Source organism: Vidua macroura, chromosome 1 (genome assembly GCF_024509145.1).
Source record: "Vidua macroura isolate BioBank_ID:100142 chromosome 1, ASM2450914v1, whole genome shotgun sequence".
In the NCBI taxonomy this organism is placed as follows: Eukaryota; Metazoa; Chordata; class Aves; order Passeriformes; family Viduidae; genus Vidua; species Vidua macroura.
In genome coordinates this window covers 60,539,466-60,559,762 of record NC_071571.1, presented here as the reverse complement: position 1 = coordinate 60,559,762, position 20,297 = coordinate 60,539,466, and the positions used below count along the sequence as shown (strand labels likewise).

Genomic DNA, 20,297 nt, shown 5'->3' with positions numbered 1-20,297 from the left:
TCTGAAGAATATATTCTGAATACATCATTTTCGGCAATAAGTTAAAAAAAGTTTTTATATTCTTCTTGAGAAATTTTGTAAGCTTTTCAAGGGAAACACATAATTTGATGTGTTAGTATTTTATACTCCATCTGGTCCTCACTTTTTTTTTCCTTAGATTCTTGGAAGAGTTTAGACTTTCACCCTAGCAACAGTTGTTTGGTTTTAACCTAATTTATATAAAAGTGCCATAGACCTTTCACACTTAAATATGTCTCTTTTTTATTTTATTTTTTTTCTTTGTTCTTTAGGTAGCTCTAGTGCAGTGGACACAGAGTGTAGGTCTCACTCTGGTTAACAGGGACCTGACCTCAATGCAGCTGAAGACCCCTGGTGGACACATCCTGACATACTATATCCTGCAGATCTTCCCCTTCACTTCTGAGAGCAAGCGCATGGGCATCATAGTTAGGGTAATTTAGGGGATTGTCTGGGTGTTTGGTTTGATTTTTTAAAAAATGCTGGCAGATGAGACTAATTCAGTCCTTCTGCAACAGACAGTACCACAGAAATTCATTGATTACATTTGCCTGTGTGTGGATTCACTGAATATGCAATGAATGTTGCATCATTAAAATGTGTAACAAGCATTTACACTAAGTTATTTGTAAATTTTTAGCTACCAGGTATTTCAAAGATACAGAGCTTTCTGTTTTGGTATTTGCCACCCAAGAAACAAAATACAAGTTAGAGGGGACGTAACAGTGATATTTTAAAATTTAGTTTAGTGATGCTGAGAATCTGTTATGCTTGTTGGCTTCAGTTAGAACTGGTCCTCTTACATGGAAATAGCGGACATGTATCTCAGTGGAATCAGAGATAACACTGGAAATAGTAACATCAAGTAATAAAACTTACTCACTTCTTGGCAAGGTACTTCATCTTTTATAAATGGGAACCTACTGAGTGCTTCAGAAGGCAATTAAGTTATTGGTAGGTAATTGTTTTGACTTTATAAACAGATATTCCTCCCCTCCCCCACCCCTTCCCATTTCTTTTGTAAAATTTTAGGATGAATCTTCAGGAGAAATTACATTTTACATGAAGGGTGCAGATGTTGCCATGTCCACTATTGTACAGTACAATGATTGGTTAGAAGAAGAGGTAAGAAAGAAAATCAACATTTACAAAAATTTAAATTTTATAAAAATTTAAAATCTTAAATATATCAAATGTTATTAGGATATGTTTAAAGGACAATCTGAGGCAATGCAGTATTGGATTTTGAATTTCAGTTATGCATATCCTGAATGGGTTTTAAGGGATTAAAACTATTTCCAATTCCCAAGTAACATACAAGAAAAGCAAAGCTGGTAGTAGTAGCATGACACGTTCCACTTAAACCAAGGAAAGTTGTTTTTTATTGACTGACCTTTCACATAAAACCTAATTACTTCTAAGAAGTATTCTGCTATAAATCTTTTTATCTCTTGTTTGATGAAAATCTGCAGTGAGGTATGATTGTGAATTACAGACTTTGAAAAGCATTGCATCCAAACTATTTTTGTTATCATATTTATTAAACTTAAAATAAAATAGTGACTGAATTTCAAACCTGATTAATATTTTTCACTATATGTTCTAGAAGGTACCAGCAATCATCTTATTCTTGACCCTACATACAGCAAATATGTTAATACAATGATTACACCATGTATGTTCATAATGGTATTGGCAATATGAATCAATATCTGCTGCAGGGCAGTTTGATTTATTAGGGGACATGAATAAATTAAACTCCCTGAAGACCTAGCAAAATGTCATAAAAATTACTTTTGGCGATAATGATGCACAATTAATTGTAAAATACTTGTTTAATTTATTTAGCTTTATGAGGTCAAATCAATAAGTGTTTGCACTGGAGAGGCTTGTTTTTCATTAAGACATGCTATTCCATGGCTATTTTTAATATGTAGATGCTTTTCTCATAAGGGATATGTTCAGTGAAAAAAGAAATGTAATTCTGTTATGTGCCTCAAAAGTAGTTTTAATTTATTTTAAAGCTTCAACCTAAAAGAAATTTTTTTTTAAGCTAGGAGAGGAGATCTAATTGACTTACTGATAGCAAACCACTTCATTTGGGGGACCTGAAGTATAATTGCTTTTCATACTGTTTATGGCTTCTCCAGAGTATTTTAAGAGTCTAAAGAAACACCAAAGCTACAGATACACCATGTTAGCATACGGTAAAAAGCACAAACACAGGATTGAATACTTGCATAACTGTTCTGTTTGCTTCATTTAGTGCGGTAATATGGCGCGAGAAGGACTGCGCACACTGGTTGTTGCCAAAAAATCACTTACTGAAGAACAATATCAAGATTTTGAGGTATGAAGGGACAGGGTGATCTTGCACTTTTTCATGTTTAATTACTTCAAGGACAACATTCCTCTATTTTATTTCTTAAAGTTGCAAAAAAAGATTATTCATATTTAAAAAATAGATAATTAAAATATTGTCCACAATCTGTTAAAGGCTTTGTCATTCATTAATGATGGTTCTGCAGTCATATGTAGGATCCTGTTTGCTTTATTATTGGATTGGACAGTGTATTCCCAGAAGCTAATATAATGTTATTTTTGTAGCTTCAGCATGACCTAAAAAATCTACTTGTTCTCAAAGATAAGGCCTTTCCTCCTTAGAAGCTGTGATGCCTCATTCTTAATAGTTCTTCAGGAGGCATTCTCTTTAGGTGCATTGTCAGAAGAGCCCTGTATAGCATTGGATGTAAAGTAAAATTGCTCCTTTAGTCTTGTTCTTCATCAAAGATATTTAAAGACAAACATTTAGCCTAATGGATCCATGCTATCACTGAGTGGTAGACTGAATGTATACTTTATGAGTCATAGCAAACTCTAAGTGGTTTTGTGTTTGTGCAGAGTCGATATAACCAAGCAAAGCTGAGCATACATGATAGAAACCTGAAGGTTGCCGCTGTTGTAGAGAGTTTGGAGCGAGAAATGGAATTACTGTGTCTCACTGGAGTAGAAGATCAGCTGCAAGCAGATGTTAGACCAACTCTAGAGATGCTAAGGAATGCTGGAATAAAGGTATTTAACACATGTTGCTGACATAGCAGGTTTACATTTATTAACTTTTTAAATCAAGACATAATTTATATTTGTCTGTATTCAAGTTGTTTCAAAGTAAGAAATGTGTCAAGTCCCAAGCACGTTCTGGGCATGAGCTAGCAGAAACAAGCAAGAAACTGTGTGCAATGTTCCCTTGCCTGCAACAGATTTCATCAATCTCAACCTTACTTCTGTAGGAAAACTACCAATGGATAGATGTATGTTTGTCTCAGTCATTTAACCCCTGGCTGTCTACCATAAACTGTCCTAGCTGACACTAAATGAGTTTGGCACAAGATTTGTGTGACAACAATGTTTTCAGGTTTGGCGCTCGTAAGAAGTTTCAGCAAAGATCAAAACATGAATTATTTGAACTAGAATTCAGAACTGCCCTTGGAGTTTGTTCAATTCATGTTAAAGGGATGGCATGAAAAGCCATGCAGAAGAGTTGGTTTACTAGACACCTATCAATTGCGCATATACAAGTAATGCAGTTATTTGAGGGAGGTTTTCAAGTAAATATATGAACAATATCTGAGGGGAAGGGGCAAGATTATAAACATTTTGCTTTAAGCAGTGTTAAGCTCTGCTCCAAATAATTGTAATGACTTTGCATTGGTTAAACTGAGTCAGACACAGTGGGATATTTTGCATATGCTGCTTGTGCTGGACTTCAGCCCCTCCACTATCTGCTGGAAGGGCAGCTCAGGAGGGCAAAGCAAACCAGGTGAATTTTGGAATGCAATGACAAGAATTTCCTTACACTGGTGATTGAGTCATCTTACTAACTAGTCATCGTGCTAACAAACCTTCTTGGTGTTAAGGGGCTGAGAGAGCTGTCACACGTTGGGAACACGACAACTTTATCCCTTAATCTTTACTGCCTTCTCAGTTCTGCATGATCAGTGGGCAAGATCTCTTTGGAGTGTTGGGACTGTAGCTCATGCTCCAAGATTTGTTGTCTCATGGCTTGGCTGCTGATTCCTGAGATTATCACCAGGGTCACAGACTGTTGTGTTGCATCATTTTGCTCACAAATATCATCTGTATCCTCACTTTTCTGATCAAGGTAATATCAGGGTCATAGGGAAAGGATTTTATGCTTCCCCAGAGCTTTACTTTGTCTTCATGTATATTGAGACATTGGCCCTTGTGAGAATGGAAGGGGAATGGAGCTGCAAAAAGTAAAGACAGTTCTTTTCTGCTTTGCATACTATTGCAGTAAAAACTGTTAGTTAATTTTACTTTAAAATGCAGAAGTCAGTACACTTTCTTGGATAATCTAATCCAAGGTGCCAGAGAAAATTGGAGAGAGATGTCATTTAGATTTGGAGAACAAACATGCTAATGTCCAAAGAAGTAAACTCTTACATTTTTTTTGCAGATATGGATGTTAACAGGAGATAAACTGGAGACAGCAACTTGCATTGCAAAAAGTTCTCACTTAGTGTCTAGAAATCAAGATATTCATATTTTCAGACCTGTAAGTATAGTTCTAACTTTTTTTTTTGGTTCATCATGATACAATTTATACAGTATTGCTGTATTCAGTTAGTAGTTGGCTGGCTGTTGAAAGTTGCTGGGTTTTTGTACTGAGTGTCATTGTAATGGTCAAGAGAGTAGTATTTCAGTTGTTATTCAAGGCAGTAAAATTACAAAGCATTTAAGGGTGTTGTTTTCTAGCGTTGTTGATGTGCTGTTGAAATGCTTGTAGCCATGTGTGGGTGACCAATGTTCAACACACATTTTACACCCGTCATACCAGACATAGCAAGATGCCTCTAAATAGTGATGGAGGGGTCTGTGTGAGGTGAGGTGCTGAGCCACTAAGAAACTGTCCATGCATTTAGGCTGTCTGAATGTCATTCTTGCTTGTTTTAGCATTTTCATTGATAGAACTCTTTAGACTCAAGCAGAATTAATCCTGAATGAAACTGCAAACATCCCCTGTATAAACTGAGATCAAATTGTTATGAGAAATTCTTTTCATGTCATTATATATATATGTGCATTTTACCAACAGACTGTTTAAGTAATTGTTAGAAGAGTAAACTGAATCTTCTTCTATATGTTTTATATGCATACTATTCACTTGACTGAAGCCAAACAAAAATAGATTTTCCAGACATTGATTGATGCTGTATGATCAGACATAATGCATCTGTTTGTTCTAAATAAACCACTTGCACCTACAGAAATAATTATATGAATATAATTTACATGTAAATGTATTTTCTTCTGAAGCATCAGAATGGTAAATTAGGCCCTGCAGACTACTATTTGCAATTAAATTATTAATGCTTCTGATAAAACTTCAGATCAATTTTTGTTGACCTTTCCACATTGTAACACCACAAATTAAGTCTTCCTGAACAAAATGTATTTAGTTGAGTCAGATTTTTATTTTCATTACCTTGACTGGTAATAAGAGATCATCATAAAACTGTGTTAACTTAGAATATGCAGTTTTAAATTAGTTAGAAAATGCATTTATACCAAATTACTTCAGTGGCTATACTTGTTGCAAAGAAATAACTACTGAAGTAATGTAAGAAAATATCAAGCACTATAACACTTCTACTGTAGTTATAAATTAGAAAGATAAAACCTTTTGCTACCTTCTTCCAAAAAGCTGTGTTTTGTTTTTAACAAAACTCTTTATTCTTAGAAGTCTCAGGTTCTATAATTTGTAATTCTGGAGGTATTTACAATTTTTTTTAAAAAAAGCGTTCTGTTAGGTTGAAATGTAGAACAGAGCGGAGAATCACTGCTCATCAGTGTGCACAAGTGCTGACATCTCTTCATCTCTGCAATGCAGAAAGAATGTACTAGACCAACACAGTCTGGTATTCCTAACAGCTGTCAGACAAGGTTTCTCTTTTCATGCTTAATTGTGGGAAAAAAATTCTGAATTGGAGCATGTGTATAAGTTTTTCTCTTTGCGGGGGCTTTTCAATGTAACTCAAATTTTTTGGGTAGTAGAACCCATCTGGAGAGAGAAAGGTTCTTTGAACTGCATCTGGCTGGGTAGTAGTGGGTCAAGGACAAAACTTCACATTCAATGCAATTAAGATTCATATATCTTAAAAGTTATTTAATCAATGTGATGTGTTGACAGAGACAAAATTAAAAGTGTAATTGGAGCTTGTGTTTTATTCTGTGCTTGGAACTTTGTCTAGCATGATAGCTCTAAAATACGTTGACATTTATTGGGGGAAAAAAACCAAACCAAATTAAAACCAAAACAAATAAAAAGCAAAACAAAAACCCAAAACTAACAAAAAAACCCCATTTCCACACCCAAACCTGCCAGTCTCCTCAAAATCTGACCATAATTTCAATTTTTCATGTTCTGTTTATAGTTCAAAACCTTCTAAAATGCATTTAGTAACATTTGACTGTTTTTTGCATTTCACAACTGGGCTTTTCTGAAACAATTATGTAAATTTTAAAAATTTGTTATGTAATTCTTTCATATTATGCCACTTGATCTTATCTTCAGATTCATGCAAGATCTAAAAGGATTAGTACTAATGAGCATCTTTATGTCCCTTTGAAATCTGTGCTTCGTTAACGAAACTGAAGGAACAATTAATAGGAACACTTTATGTTAATTTAAGAAAATATTTTGCTGGTTAATAAACAAAACAATTGAGGTTTGCTTGCGAAATTTTTCTATTTTTCCCTAGACCTGCCAGGATGAAAAGACTCAGGCCAGCTCAAAATTCAGATATTTTAATGTCATTAATTCATTACTATTTTAGCCCTTGCAAACTTTGGTGAGGAACCACTTAAGCCATCTACACAGATTTTACTTGTTTAAGGATTACTCTTTCACTTCATAAGATTTGAGGCTTATAGTCAAATTCCATGGGCATTAGAATTGCAATGGGATAAAACCCTTGAACCAAGGCTTCTGGGTATGAGTTCTCAAAACTTAATTTGTTTAGGCACAGTTCTTTTAAGAATATAACAAAATCTTTTAACTGAGTGTTTTTTATTGAAGGTTGTCACTCGAGGAGAGGCTCACTTAGAACTAAATGCTTTTAGGAGGAAGCATGACTGTGCCTTGGTGATATCTGGGGACTCACTTGAGGTAAAAACTTGGTTTCTGTCAAATTATTTATATGCTTATGGTCAGAAAGTAATGTATCAGCATCTTCACAGTCTTTTTTCAAGTATTTTCCCATACTTTTAAGTAGTCCTTAGAGATACTTTTGCTTATCACTGAGTGCAAATTAGATGATATATGTTGTAGATGTGCAAATATTACTGAGTTTCTAGTCTTCTGTACAGTAACAGAATGGAATTTGTATACAGCATGCTTTAGTACTGTCTATTCTTAAAGCACATTGCTGCTCAAAGTGACATTCTCTTTGATTTTAAAAATAATAAAGCTACAGTCAGGAGAATCTTTTTTATCCCAGTTGGATGTTGTACATGGAAAACATCATAAAAAAATCTTTATATTGTGTTTTTGTGTTGGGCTACATGTAGTAATATTTAATTGTAAATAAATCCAAGCATCTTTTTTTTCCTCAGGTCTGTCTGAAGTATTATGAGCATGAATTTGTAGAGCTGGCTTGTCAGTGTCCTGCTGTAGTGTGCTGCCGATGCTCTCCCACCCAGAAAGCCCACATTGTGAAACTGTTACAGCAGCACACTGGGAAACGCACATGTGCAATAGGTAACTTTTGGCACAATCCTCGTAGTAAAATCTGTAATAAATGTAATCAGCAGGTGGCACCAGAGAGAAATAGCTGAAACAAAACCAGAGAGAGTTCTTTACCCCTTTGCCAGCAGCCAGGTATTGCGTAGTTATGGCACAAAATGCCATTCCATGAGAAAGGTGTGGTTATCTTCTTTGTTCTGCAGGAAAGTCTTGATTACTGAAGTAATTAATCCTAAGTCATGGATTAATTGTAATAATTTAAAGGTATGTAAGAGGTTTCTCAAATGCTGTAAGGCCAGGAGAATAAAACCTCTGAAGAACTGAATATTGCAGTGACATTTTCCAGGTGACGGAGGAAATGATGTCAGCATGATCCAAGCAGCGGACTGTGGAATTGGAATTGAAGGCAAGGTAATGTTAACAGTTTCACTGTGAAATATGTGTCACATAGAAGCCTAGTAGAATGTGATTAGAAGCTTTATTCTTAAACAAGAGTGAATTGATCATTTCTAATTAAGGTATTCTGCAAAATTATAAGAATGCTTAGTCTTTAGTATTTTTGCTTGTATGTCTTCTGCTTTATCTTTTTAAAAGCAGGAAAAACTATAGTTGTTTCTGTGTAGCATTTACCTGGAAGAAGCAGGAGAAGCAATTAAACTTATTTGTTACAGCCCACTGCATCTTAGAATATGCACAAAAAAAATTGTTGATTTTCAAAGAAGGAACAAACTTGTCTTTTAAAATTAATTATTGCTTAGAATTTTGAAACTTGATACACATCTTTTACACTGAGCTTCATATTTGAAATATTTTTCTTTTTTTCTAGGAGGGAAAACAAGCTTCTCTAGCAGCTGACTTTTCTATCACACAATTTAAACACATAGGTAGGCTACTGATGGTACATGGTCGAAACAGTTACAAAAGATCAGCAGCACTTGGTCAATTTGTCATGCACCGAGGCCTTATTATTTCAACTATGCAGGTATTTAAAACTTTGTTTTCTGAATAGTTAAAATCCCTATGTCTGTCTTTGAAATGTCACATAACCTTAACTAACCAGTATTGTTATTTTTTCTATATTGTATTGTTTTGTATGTAGAATTATATTAAAGAATTAATTATCTGCTTTTTGTAGGCTGTATTTTCATCAGTCTTCTACTTTGCATCTGTTCCCTTGTACCAAGGATTCCTAATGGTAGGGTAAGTCAAAGCAACAGTTACAATGTCTGGTAATAAATACAACAAATTAACTGGTTAAATAACACCATGGGCTTGGTGTCATCCATGTTTTCCATGCATTTATCATGGGTACACTAACAAAACTTGGGATGAGTTCACCAACAAAAGTCACACTAGGTTGGATATGCACTATATGAGAGAGGAAGCCCCATTATCAGTTCTCTGGAGGGAGGGATCTGCATAGCCTTAGAAAAAAATACCATAGAACCTGTGCACATATGGGGGTGAAAACAATAATCTCCCAGACCACACCAGTTTCAGCTGTCACACATATTCATGTACAAATCTCAGTGAGAATCACAGGGTTTTATGTTAAAAATGGAGCTGAAACTACTATGAAATTTCCTCTGAGAATGCTATCTATCCAAGTTTGCCATATAGATTTCCATTCATGTGAATATGTGCAGCATTAGGAGCACCCTGGTCATGTTGCAGCAGCAACATGAATATGGTTCCCCAAGTTATACAGCTGAGACTGTGCATATATTTGTGTTTGTCCCTGTTTTCCGTCCCTCCTGACCTAAGAGCTTCTTTTTATTCTCCTTGTAAATAATAACAACTTAAATAAAGAATAAATTAAATCTTAGTCAAACCATGGTCTGATTACACCAGACTTTGCAGAGGCAAACTGTAGACCTCTCTAAAAGATTTGCAGAAGTTGTGCTAAGTTCCAGGGAAGTACATGTGAAAGTGTGTATCTGGCATGCATAAAATCCAAAGCCACTTACAAAGCTGTTAAGACTCTTATTCATCCACCTACCTTCTCCAGGTTGTCCAGAATATAGTGCCCTTTTTTTCCTTCAGTTTTCATGCATCCATCTGTAGATGAATTTCAATGTCAGGTCTTTGGACTGGTTGTCCAAAGTGCAAGTGCACGGGCAGTATGGTAACAGGTGATAAGCTTGGATGATAGAAGAAAGAAATGTGTTTATTGGTTTTGAGTGTATAAGACCTCTGTAACTTCTCATAACTGACAGCTCTCAGAACCACAAGAGCAGGTGGTTTGCATGTGAAAACTTTGGTGGTAAGCTGCCTAAGTAAAGGGAAAAAAATCAGTTTAATTTCACTTACATAAAAAGAATAATTGAACTCAGTAGATCAGTTTAAAATTATATCATATGAAAGTGTTAATGTGTGTTCTTCCTTTCTCCTAGGTATGCAACCATATATACTATGTTTCCAGTCTTCTCTCTAGTATTGGATCAAGATGTGAAGCCAGAAATGGCATTGCTATATCCAGAACTTTATAAGGATCTCACAAAGGTATGAATGTCCTCAGTGCTCAGCTACGAACAAATACTAAAATCTCCAGTGTGCAAAACCAGGAATTGTTACAATCATTTCCTTAAGGTATTCCAAGCAAGACAGATTGCACAACTATTGGTAACTTCTATCCTATTAAAATAATCCACAGTACCAAATATTTTTATTAATTTTTATTCAATCATTTTTATTCAAGCATTCTTATTAATGCATTTCTCCAGTCACCGGTAGTTGTACTGAAATAATTCAAACCTGAAGGTATGCTGATAAAGCAACATACTCTGTCCCCAAAATCCCTGATGTGGAGTTATTTATATTTACATTTTCACATCTTACTTTTCTTTTTTAATTGGTAGATGAATTTATAGATTTATTTTTTCTGAACATGCATAAATTACTGCTGATGTCTCCAAAAACTGTCTTATTTTAAATAACAGATATTTATAACTGATATATCTGAACTCAATCATCCATGGATACTGCTTTCTTTGTATTTGCACATACATGCAAACAATCAAAGTTTATAATTTTGTTACACACAAGAGTGAAATCAATCTCAAGATTCTGTTTTAATAAGCTTTTTGAAAAGCACTTCTTCATCCTTAGCTGTCAGCTAGGAAAGTTATGATCCAAGGCAGAAACAGACGGTCTTTTTTAGGGATAGTAAATTCTTCAAAGATGTTTCTAAAAGTTCAGAAGCAGACTCTAGTTAAAGGTTCTAGTCTAAAATTTTCTGAATCTCTTGTCTTTTTAATTGCACTAAATTAGCTATTACCTATGTTAGTCTGGAATCATCTTTTTTCCTCTATTGGAGGTCTTAGTTCTTTCTCTGCTTGAGAATCTTTGAAGTTTTTGAGATTTCAGTCCATGATCAAACTCCAAAAAGCACAGCCTTCACCTGCTAAACAGAGTCATAAGCTTGCCTCTGAAAAGCTGTTCACAGAACTTAGAACTTACTACAGTAATGAAGAAGTGCTGATTCTTGCCTGTTCTAGATTGATCATTTTCTGTGGTAAAATGGCTGCTCTGTTTGCCACTTTATCCCTTAAAATGTGTATCCTATCAACTCTTTAGTTCTAACATATTTCATCAGTACCCTCACAGAATGCAAGAGTCATATCACATGTTCAGCATTTATTCTTTGATTTTGCATATGTTTCAGTCTGTACCATTCACAATCAAAATATTTAACATTTATTTGGTAATAGTTACTTGCTGAAAATTTGCTGTAGTCATAAATTTATTCTGTGAAAGCAATTGGGCAGTTTATCCAACGTTTAGAAGTTACTAGTAAATAACTGCAGATTTGCTTAAGATTTTGGTCAGTATGTGCACAATGCTGTAGTTGTTTTGAAGACTACATTTTGCAAATAAAAAATAAACTCATTTTACTGGATTTATCATTCTGAAAACCAGACAGAGCATTGCAAGCTAAAATATCTCTTCTGTTTAAGGTCTTAACTTCTTACTCCCAAATTTAGACTTTGTGCGATTTCTATACAAGCTTGAAATGAAGAATCATAAAAACAAGTAGAAGCTTTGTAGCCTCTATCACTTCAAATACTGCTTATTGTACTTGTAAAATGTTTCTCTAGCGATGAATTATTAAAAATATATGAGCTGAGTAGATTTTTTTTTTTTAAGTTGTGTTTAACTGTCCTCTCACATGTTTCCCTTAGGGAAGATCTTTGTCATTTAAGACCTTCCTCATCTGGGTTTTAATCAGTATTTACCAAGGTAGGAGAGAATCCTAATTTTGCTGAACTGAGAAATTTTTGTCTGCCGTTAGCATTATTGTTTTTCAGCTGCAGGTTGAATTCCCAAAGTTTAACATTTCATCAGTAGTTATATATATTGCTTTCTGTTTATCTCGTAAATCGATATTCCTGTAGTGTTCCAGGCCTATTCAAAACACAGCATGATTGGTATTTTTACTGGTGCATGTTGCCTAAAAAAGGACATGTTTTTAATTACATGCTAATCCAGAAAAAATTTAATGAGTGCTTATCACATGGCATGTATTTACACAGTAGTTTTCTTTCATTGAATGACAGAAGTACTGTTGAAGAAATCTGAATTATGTAATCAGTTGAAAGTAATTTCACTTTCAACAATATCTCATTTATTTGCAGCACTTGACAAAATGAGGTTAATTAACAGTTCATCAGATATATTGTGCTAAAAGGTGTTTAATTTTCTAATATTTTTATTTCTGTATGGCTTTACTTTGGTTGGCTTATTTCATATGTACAAAGTACAGTAAATATCCTTCTTTTAGAAAAATCAATGTTATAAAAATTGCTGGACAAATTTTCATAATGAGTAATCAAACATTCAGTGTGCAGTTGTAAAAACTGGTACAGTGAAATTTCACTGCAGAGCGTATTGCCAACCCTGTGTGCCTCTCCACCCCACCCAGGTGGTATTCTGATGTATGGAGCCCTGCTGCTTTTTGAATCCGAATTTGTACATGTCGTTGCCATTTCCTTCACTGCCCTGATCTTGACTGAACTCTTGATGGTTGCACTGACCATACGAACATGGCACTGGTTAATGGTGGTGGCTGAATTCCTCAGTCTTGGCTGCTATGTGGCCTCTCTTGCATTTCTAAATGAATACTTTGGTGAGTATTATAGCAAAGAACTGTTTTATATTTTTAATAATGTTTTTCTCTTCCCTTTTTTTCAATTAAGAATAGGTCATATTTTGAAATGCAGCTCTCTTTATAAGAAATATAATTGAGTCCAAATTAGGCCTAATTAATGTTGGGTTAAAATATTCTCTTATGCTTTTCTCCTAGAATTTGACAATCTTTATCCTGTTAGTATGGTTTATCTATATGATAAATTTTACTCAAACCACTCATGCCTTTTCCATCCTTGGTCTGATATTGACAGTCCAAACTGCATACCTTAAATTGGCTTTGAGATTTGCACTATTAAAAATAGATATGATTTGTTAAAAATCAGGATCTTTCGCTGAATTGGTGCATTATTTTGTACACCAGACCAAATGGGCCCCATTAGATCTAACTCGCAAGGCTAAAATTGCTGAAGTATAGTTAGGGAATGATGCAGCAGCCTAGAAGGAAAGATACCTTATATAGGAACCATTGCCTTATAATTATAGTAAGCTTGTATTGAGCTTGCTTTGCTTTAAGTTTTGGTATGCTATACTGTGCCTTAAGGTACTGATTGTTTATAGTTCACAAGATGAAGGAACACATTTTAACTGCAAATCTTAGCAGTCAAGAATCTGAGCATCAAAGTAATACCTATTTCTGCTTGGATCAACCTATCCTTTAGTAAAAATAAAGTATCTAGGTGTAATTTTACAAATGTAACTTACAGAAATATACGTAATACCTTTAATTATACCTCACAAGGAGCAAAATCTAGCTGCTTCTTCTCTGCCTTTTAGGATCTGATGAGTACAGAGTTCCCCTTCTTCACCTGTCCTTTCACATAGCAGAATTAAGCGTTACGTGGCAGTTTCTATAAGTCTTACAATTCTGCCTTCACTCTGTCAGTTCCCAGGTGTTCAGTGCTAGGGTAGTGTGTGTGCATTATATAATTATTTATTTAATCAGTAAATGCTTCACTGCCAGGTGTTCTGGTACTTCCAAGATTTTTCAGGAGTCAAATTTTAGTGGAGAAACAACTCTGTTGGGCTTGGTCCCTGTATTGTACGTTATTTCAGGTTTGCCAGAGCACCCTTTTGTTTTCTCTGACACTGATGCACAGATACATTAATAGAGATTATTGGGTTGATTTTTGATTCTCCACAGTCAGATTACAAATTAAAGGAACAAATAAGAACAGTATTTGCACTTGAGTCCAGACTTCCAGGAACTTCATAAAGCAGAACTTGCAGCTTCACGTTTGAAAGTCTGTAGTATTGGTGACAGCCAGTCCTTCCGTCCTTTCTAGTGTTGTTCTGTGAAAAACACTTTTAGATGATGTTCACAAAGGTGTAAAAACCACAGGAACTTTGTTTCTTGCAAACCTTTCCATAAAGGGGAGTGTTTTCCTCTCTGTGTTCTTGTATTTGCTGGGCAAGACCAAGCAACTGAGTCCATTAATGCTTGCATGGCTTCTTGCAAACCAGGGACGTAACTTCTCTATTTTTTGTATTTGTGAGTACTGAAAAGGCTGCAGTTTCATGAGACTTTATAAAGACGCATTTTACTGTGTTTTTCACCAGTTAATCTGAGAAAATGCCTTTCTTTTAGTCTCACTTCTGCTTAATGCTTTATTCTTATTTAATCTGTCCCATTATAACTGGGGGGAGGGAGATTTTTTTGTGTATGTGATGTAGCATAAACCTAAGTGATGGTTTGCAGTTCAAGATATAGGGCAACTTCTATGAATCAGGAAAAATGGTCCAGACCAATAGTGCTTAACTTCACTTGCAAATAAACTTATTTCAGTGATGTTGCTTATAAGGATCATCTCCTTCCAGAGAAATTATATGATGACAAATTAAGCACTCAAATTAGAAAGGCAAAAATACCAAAGGCAAAACAGATACTGTTCTAGAGCTCTGACTCATAAAAGTAAACTAGTTTTTATGTTTCTGAGTTAATTGCATACAGTGGCCTTTTTAGGGTGTCTATGATAGGTTACACGGGCTTTCAGTATGTCTAAGCAGGCTTAGGCTAAAACTGCATAACAAGTTTATGTGTTGAAACTTAATATGCAAAGTATTTTTAATGAGCAGAGTTAGAGCAGGAAAGCATTTCTTTATTGCATTTTCTGAAGTGAATTTTCAGTCACATGATCAAATTGTTTATACAGTAAATTATACCTTGAAGTGAAATGTAAGAGAAGTACCAATCTAAAACAATCTCAAAACATGAGCAAATATAAAATCTCTATGTTTTCAAAGTGTTTTGATTTAATTGCTGCTTAAAATAATCTGATAGACATGTGAAAGGCAATACTAATCCAGTTAATGCCACTAACATCTTTTTCATTTCCTCTGTGTAGCTAACCTGTTTGCTTGTTTGTTTTTTCTTTTGGTTTTTTTGCATAACTTTTGTATTTTCTATAAATCTATCCTTTCATTTTCCCTCTTTGTGAAACAGGTATAGGCAGAGTGTCTTTTGGAGCTTTCTTAGGTAGGTGAAGTTTAACTTTTCTTGAAGTTTTTGGTTTTTGATCTTTAAAGATTCACTCAGGAGTAGCAAATTTCTTAATATATGCATTTATAAATAATGGGAAAAAATAAAAGAAAAAAATTCTTGGGGTTCCCTGAATTTTGGGAACTTTCCATGATAATTAAGTATGATCTAATGATCACAAATAGGGTAAAAAAAACCTAATTAGCAAGCATAGTGTGTCATCATTCTTGTTAATTTTTTGTCATAAACAATTCTCTTTTCCATGTGGTGTGTAGCAATATCACTACATTGTTTTCACTTTAAATATTTGGGCTCTAATTTAATCTCTATGATTTTAAAAATCATTCAGCATAGATGTTGTAAGAAAAATAATCAATACAGAATAAAAGATCCAAACTAGCAAAATTTCTAGTTGGGAACTGATGGTGGGTAAAAATCATTCTTAGTAGTAGAAAAATAAGCTGAATTTACTCATTATTATGAGAGAGTCCTGCTTTTAAACTGAGATTCTGTTTCCCCTAAAAGTTACTTCAGCTGCAAAACAGTGAGGACCATAAAGGAACTCTGAATTTCCTGTCTAAATAAAATAATTTGCAAAAGCAAAAGGCTGAGGTTAACTTTCTGTTGCTTTATTGCCTTTTTTTTTTTTTTATTGGACAATAGCACAAGCAAATATTTAAGAGACTTCTATTGACTTTGCACTGGAAGTTCCAGTTTCCATGTTACTGGCTCCAATTACTTATTTTCCCTTTTTGTTTCTGCAGATGTTGCCTTTATCACAACTGTGACCTTCCTGTGGAAAGTGTCAGCAATCACTGTTGTAAGCTGTCTTCCACTTTACATTCTCAAGTACTTGAAGCGCAAGTTCTCTCCTCCAAGCTACTCCAAGCTTACCTCGTAAAAGTGATTATATTCCTATGTTTTTTCACTCACACCAGTCTGCAGATTGCATATTCACTGTGCTTTAGTGTCTGTGGATTCATGTTGGACTAAAGAAACTTAAAAAAAAATCAAAAATCAAAAGGGATAGCGTGAATAGAGCACAAAAAGAGGAGGAAACATCTGATAGAAACAATAACACAGAAGTATACTAACAACTATGAGAGATAAACTAAATTTTCTTCGTGTTGATTTTCTTTTTTTTTCTTTCAGTTGTTATGATTATAAAATAAAACCAAATTACCTTTGATTTGACAATGCTTCTGAATGGTTTCATTGCTACTGTGAAGGATCTTTTCCTACTGTAAAGGATTTTTTCCAACTATGTTTACCTTCTGCAAGTTAAATTGAAACTTTTGTCATTTATTACATAAATTTCCATCTTTAATTTTTGTATGACTTCCTAATTCAAACCCTTTCTTTTAATGTTTATATATGGAAATGTTTATTCATCCATACTTACTCTAACAAACCTAATACCTGTAAATGCCTGTGTCTGTATTAGCAGCTATTATTCCTCATCAGACATTGATTAATATGCACTATTTGAATTATGTACTGATGTCTACATAGCACAGTATTATTTTAGGAGCTGTTGTCCTATTCTGTACTCTCCATTTCTGGCACCAATGAATTACAGAGTGTGATGTTAACAGCAGTTCTTTAAATGCACATTACAGCCAGGTTGCACAAAAGCTGTTTAAAAATTAAATTATAAATTCTGTACATAATTCCACAGCACTTATTGATCTGTACAGATATCAAAACATGGCTGCTCTGCAAATATGTTTTAAAGCTCTTATTCATTTTGTATTTGTAAAACTGCAAATAGTGTCAAAGTACATTTCTATATATGAGAAGTCCAGTAAACCTTGTATTAGCTAATATGTCTAAATTGCCTTGTAATCTGTTTACTTAGGTTACTCAGGTAAAAGAAAATAAGAGGAACACATGAACATCATGGTAGGAAAATCTGTCATCTTCCAAGTTGTAAATGCTATGTTTTTATAACTTAATTTGGGTGCAAACTTGTCAAAAAAAAATCAAAACATTTTTCCTTGTAAGCTGTCGGTGTTGAGTGTCTTGGCTGAGTTATGACACTTTATCGCAGCTGATTTGTTCCAGAAACTTAAATACTCTGCAATCTGTAGGGTCCAAATCTTGCACACTGTACTGGCAAGTAGGATATATTAATTTTCCATTGTGATATAACTTTGCTTTCTCACGAAGTACATATAATGAATTTTGCATAGTCTATTTATCAGAGGAAAGGAACAACATAACTATTCATGCTTTCTTTATAAATATTTATTTGTGTGTTTTTAAAACCCACTTAATATGGATGTCATTTTTATGTTTGACTGTATGCCTTTACAATATAATTCCTTATTTAGTCTCTTTTTCCTTATGCCATTATTTCTTTGGATGAGTAATATTTAAGTGATAATTATAACTACTTCCTGGGAGAGCAGAGGAAATTACTGCAGAGCTATTTGGATTCCACCCCATTCCATTAATTTCTGTTTTTAAAGTTTTTCTAACTAGCTGTTTATCTTTTTTCATTTTCATTCCTCATTATAAAAGCAATAAAGCCTAATTTCTACCAAATATTGGTGGTATATGTATTAAATAAACTACTGAGGTAGAGTCTCCTTTAATTACACAACATCACAGGACTAATTTGCCCTGTCCCTCTGTGAACTCACTTCTGTAAATCCCCACAAGATGTCGCCGTTATTGCATATTACCAGGAGCGTTTCTGCATTTGGTGTGGTTTTGCCAAGATGCACCTGATTTACGTTTTTAGTTTAGTTCTGTGGTATTTTTGTTACTGATTTGCTTTAATTTTTTAGTTTTCCCAATAAGTAGTGATTACTTTCAAACAATTAAGAAAAGTCACTGGTGTGCAGTTCTTCTGAAATGTTGGTGGTGTTTTCTTCAGACCTTTTTGTCTTACACATTGTGGGCTCACAACCATATGCATAAGATTCGGGAGATAAGCAAAAGCTCAGAGTTGGTCATCTTTCATCTATACATCACATCTGTGAAATTAGGCAGAAAATGAGGGAAAAAACCCAGAAATTAAACTAACACCATGAAAGTAATAGTGTTACTGCAATACATCTATATGAGACACAATTGTACCCATGGGTAAAGAACCGTTCAGTTATAACTTAAGTGTAGGTATATTAATTCCCAGCATTAAAACTCTTAAGGTTATTGTGATAGCAAATGTATAGGTTCTGTACAGAGCTATAAGCCTTTCAAAAGTGGAGTCAGTTCTCTAAAGTGCCTGCTTCCTTAGTATTTCCAATATACAGCAAAGGTCCACTTTCAGCTAACTCTTTGTTTTAAGGATTGTGGAAGCCTGACTCAAGTCACCTTGCTTTTGAGGTTCAGCTTACATAAACATATCTAGGCCTTGGCTCTGCAGCCTACACCCAGAAGTACCTTAGATTTTCTTGGTATTAAATGAATGTTTACTTTTGTGAGCTCCTATGTCAAATATGTATTTCTGAAATGGTAATCATGTCTCTCTGAAAACATATTTGGAAAACAATTTCAGAACTGGGACAGAATGGAGGAGCAAGGTGTGACCAGGAAATACATCTTCACCAAAGTAACTTACATAACAATGCATGGACCATGTTTAATAAGCACATGAGCTGAACACCTAGATTTCCAATGTAATTTGATGGAAGAACAGAGGGAAATAAGAGATCTGCAAAAAAAAGGAGAGTACTGGTAATTATATTGGGTTTTTCTGATGCTATTCCAAAATTATGTTCATGTAACTGCTGGAAAACATTTTACTATATAAGATATTAGTTCACAAATGGACAATAAATAAAATCCTTGCATACTTAACATTAAATCTGTAGCATACATCCATGAATGTGAGTGCTTACACCAATGTTTTTATGTTCAAATTGAGCTTGCTGACTCATGCAATCAGAATTCAGCTGTGTAGTATCTCCTGTTTTCTTCCTAAACCTTCAAAATGGTTGTCAAAAAATGTGCCATTGCTTTTATATATACACTGGAAGTGTTTGTTATCTTGATGAGCACCTTCCACTTGAGCAAGCCTGTATTACAAATGTCCTACCCTTCAGCTGCAAGAGTGTGAGCTGAAACTTTTCTTCAGTCTCCATTTAAAGCATGTCTGAAAGAGGGGGTTTGGCAGTTGGGAACCTTTTTGAACTGCACAGCATTTCTGTAGGTATTTAAGCAAGAATTTTGATAGCCAGCTATGCAGTTAAACAGTTATGCTGTTCATCATGAGGCTCAGCTTCTATAGATGAAGAGGAGGTGATTTCCCCACATATTGCTCTTGCAGGGTTCACTGGAGGGTTCCTTCACCACTGGAGGCTGAGGCTGTTCAAGCCTGATCCACCTGGGATTGCATATTAACCTCATGAGTGCTAGTGAGTGAGTCCTGGCTCGCTGTACAAATGACAGTATGGACTTCTTCAGAGGCTTTGGAGATGGGCTGTTAACAGAGATACCCCATTGCAACCCCTTTTCCTGCTTCTGCAGAGCTGCATATTCCTGGGTTTTATATTGGCAAAATAATATGAAAGAGGCTTGCATCTGTTTCAGACTTGCATCCCTTCACATGCTCAGAGCTATTAATTTGGCTCCAACAACTCCTGTAGGGCAAAGAAATTAACTGCAGATTATGTGGGCTCTGGATGGACAGTTCTCCTTTAAAAATGACAGCCACAGAAGGAGATTAGGCTTTCCTGCTCTTGCTAGTGATACAGAAACTGTTCCTGTAGGTCCTGCTTACACTGACATCCATTTCAATTTTACCTTCCATAGAGTTTCTCTTTATTTTTGCTGCCCAGAAAGGAAAAAAAAAAGGGTCAGCAGTCTCTTATAATACTTAAGTGAATAACCTTTCTGTGTCTAGGCTGTTATTATTATAATTCAATTGAAACTTGAAGGCAA

The 20,297-nt window shown here is 34.7% G+C and overlaps 1 protein-coding gene across 3 annotated transcripts in view; it reads left to right on the top strand.

Moving 5' to 3' along the window:
• ATP9B (ATPase phospholipid transporting 9B (putative)) overlaps positions 1-17,954 on the top strand; it is a 169,112-nt gene extending 151,158 nt beyond the window's left edge. For 2 of the 3 annotated variants that reach the window (XM_053974302.1, XM_053974321.1), the window contains 15 exons: positions 291-452; positions 1,051-1,143; positions 2,285-2,368; positions 2,920-3,090; positions 4,496-4,594; positions 7,118-7,207; positions 7,654-7,798; positions 8,130-8,194; positions 8,610-8,765; positions 8,919-8,983; positions 10,177-10,285; positions 11,965-12,022; positions 12,705-12,908; positions 15,372-15,404; positions 16,172-17,954. In XM_053974302.1, the coding sequence (XP_053830277.1) occupies positions 291-452; positions 1,051-1,143; positions 2,285-2,368; positions 2,920-3,090; positions 4,496-4,594; positions 7,118-7,207; positions 7,654-7,798; positions 8,130-8,194; positions 8,610-8,765; positions 8,919-8,983; positions 10,177-10,285; positions 11,965-12,022; positions 12,705-12,908; positions 15,372-15,404; positions 16,172-16,308 (1,671 nt within the window). In that variant the 3' untranslated portion in view covers positions 16,309-17,954. The remainder of the gene's footprint in view (positions 1-290; positions 453-1,050; positions 1,144-2,284; positions 2,369-2,919; positions 3,091-4,495; positions 4,595-7,117; positions 7,208-7,653; positions 7,799-8,129; positions 8,195-8,609; positions 8,766-8,918; positions 8,984-10,176; positions 10,286-11,964; positions 12,023-12,704; positions 12,909-15,371; positions 15,405-16,171) is intronic. The other variant, XM_053974312.1, reaches the window with a different exon arrangement.
• The last annotated feature ends 2,343 nt before the right edge of the window (positions 17,955-20,297 follow it).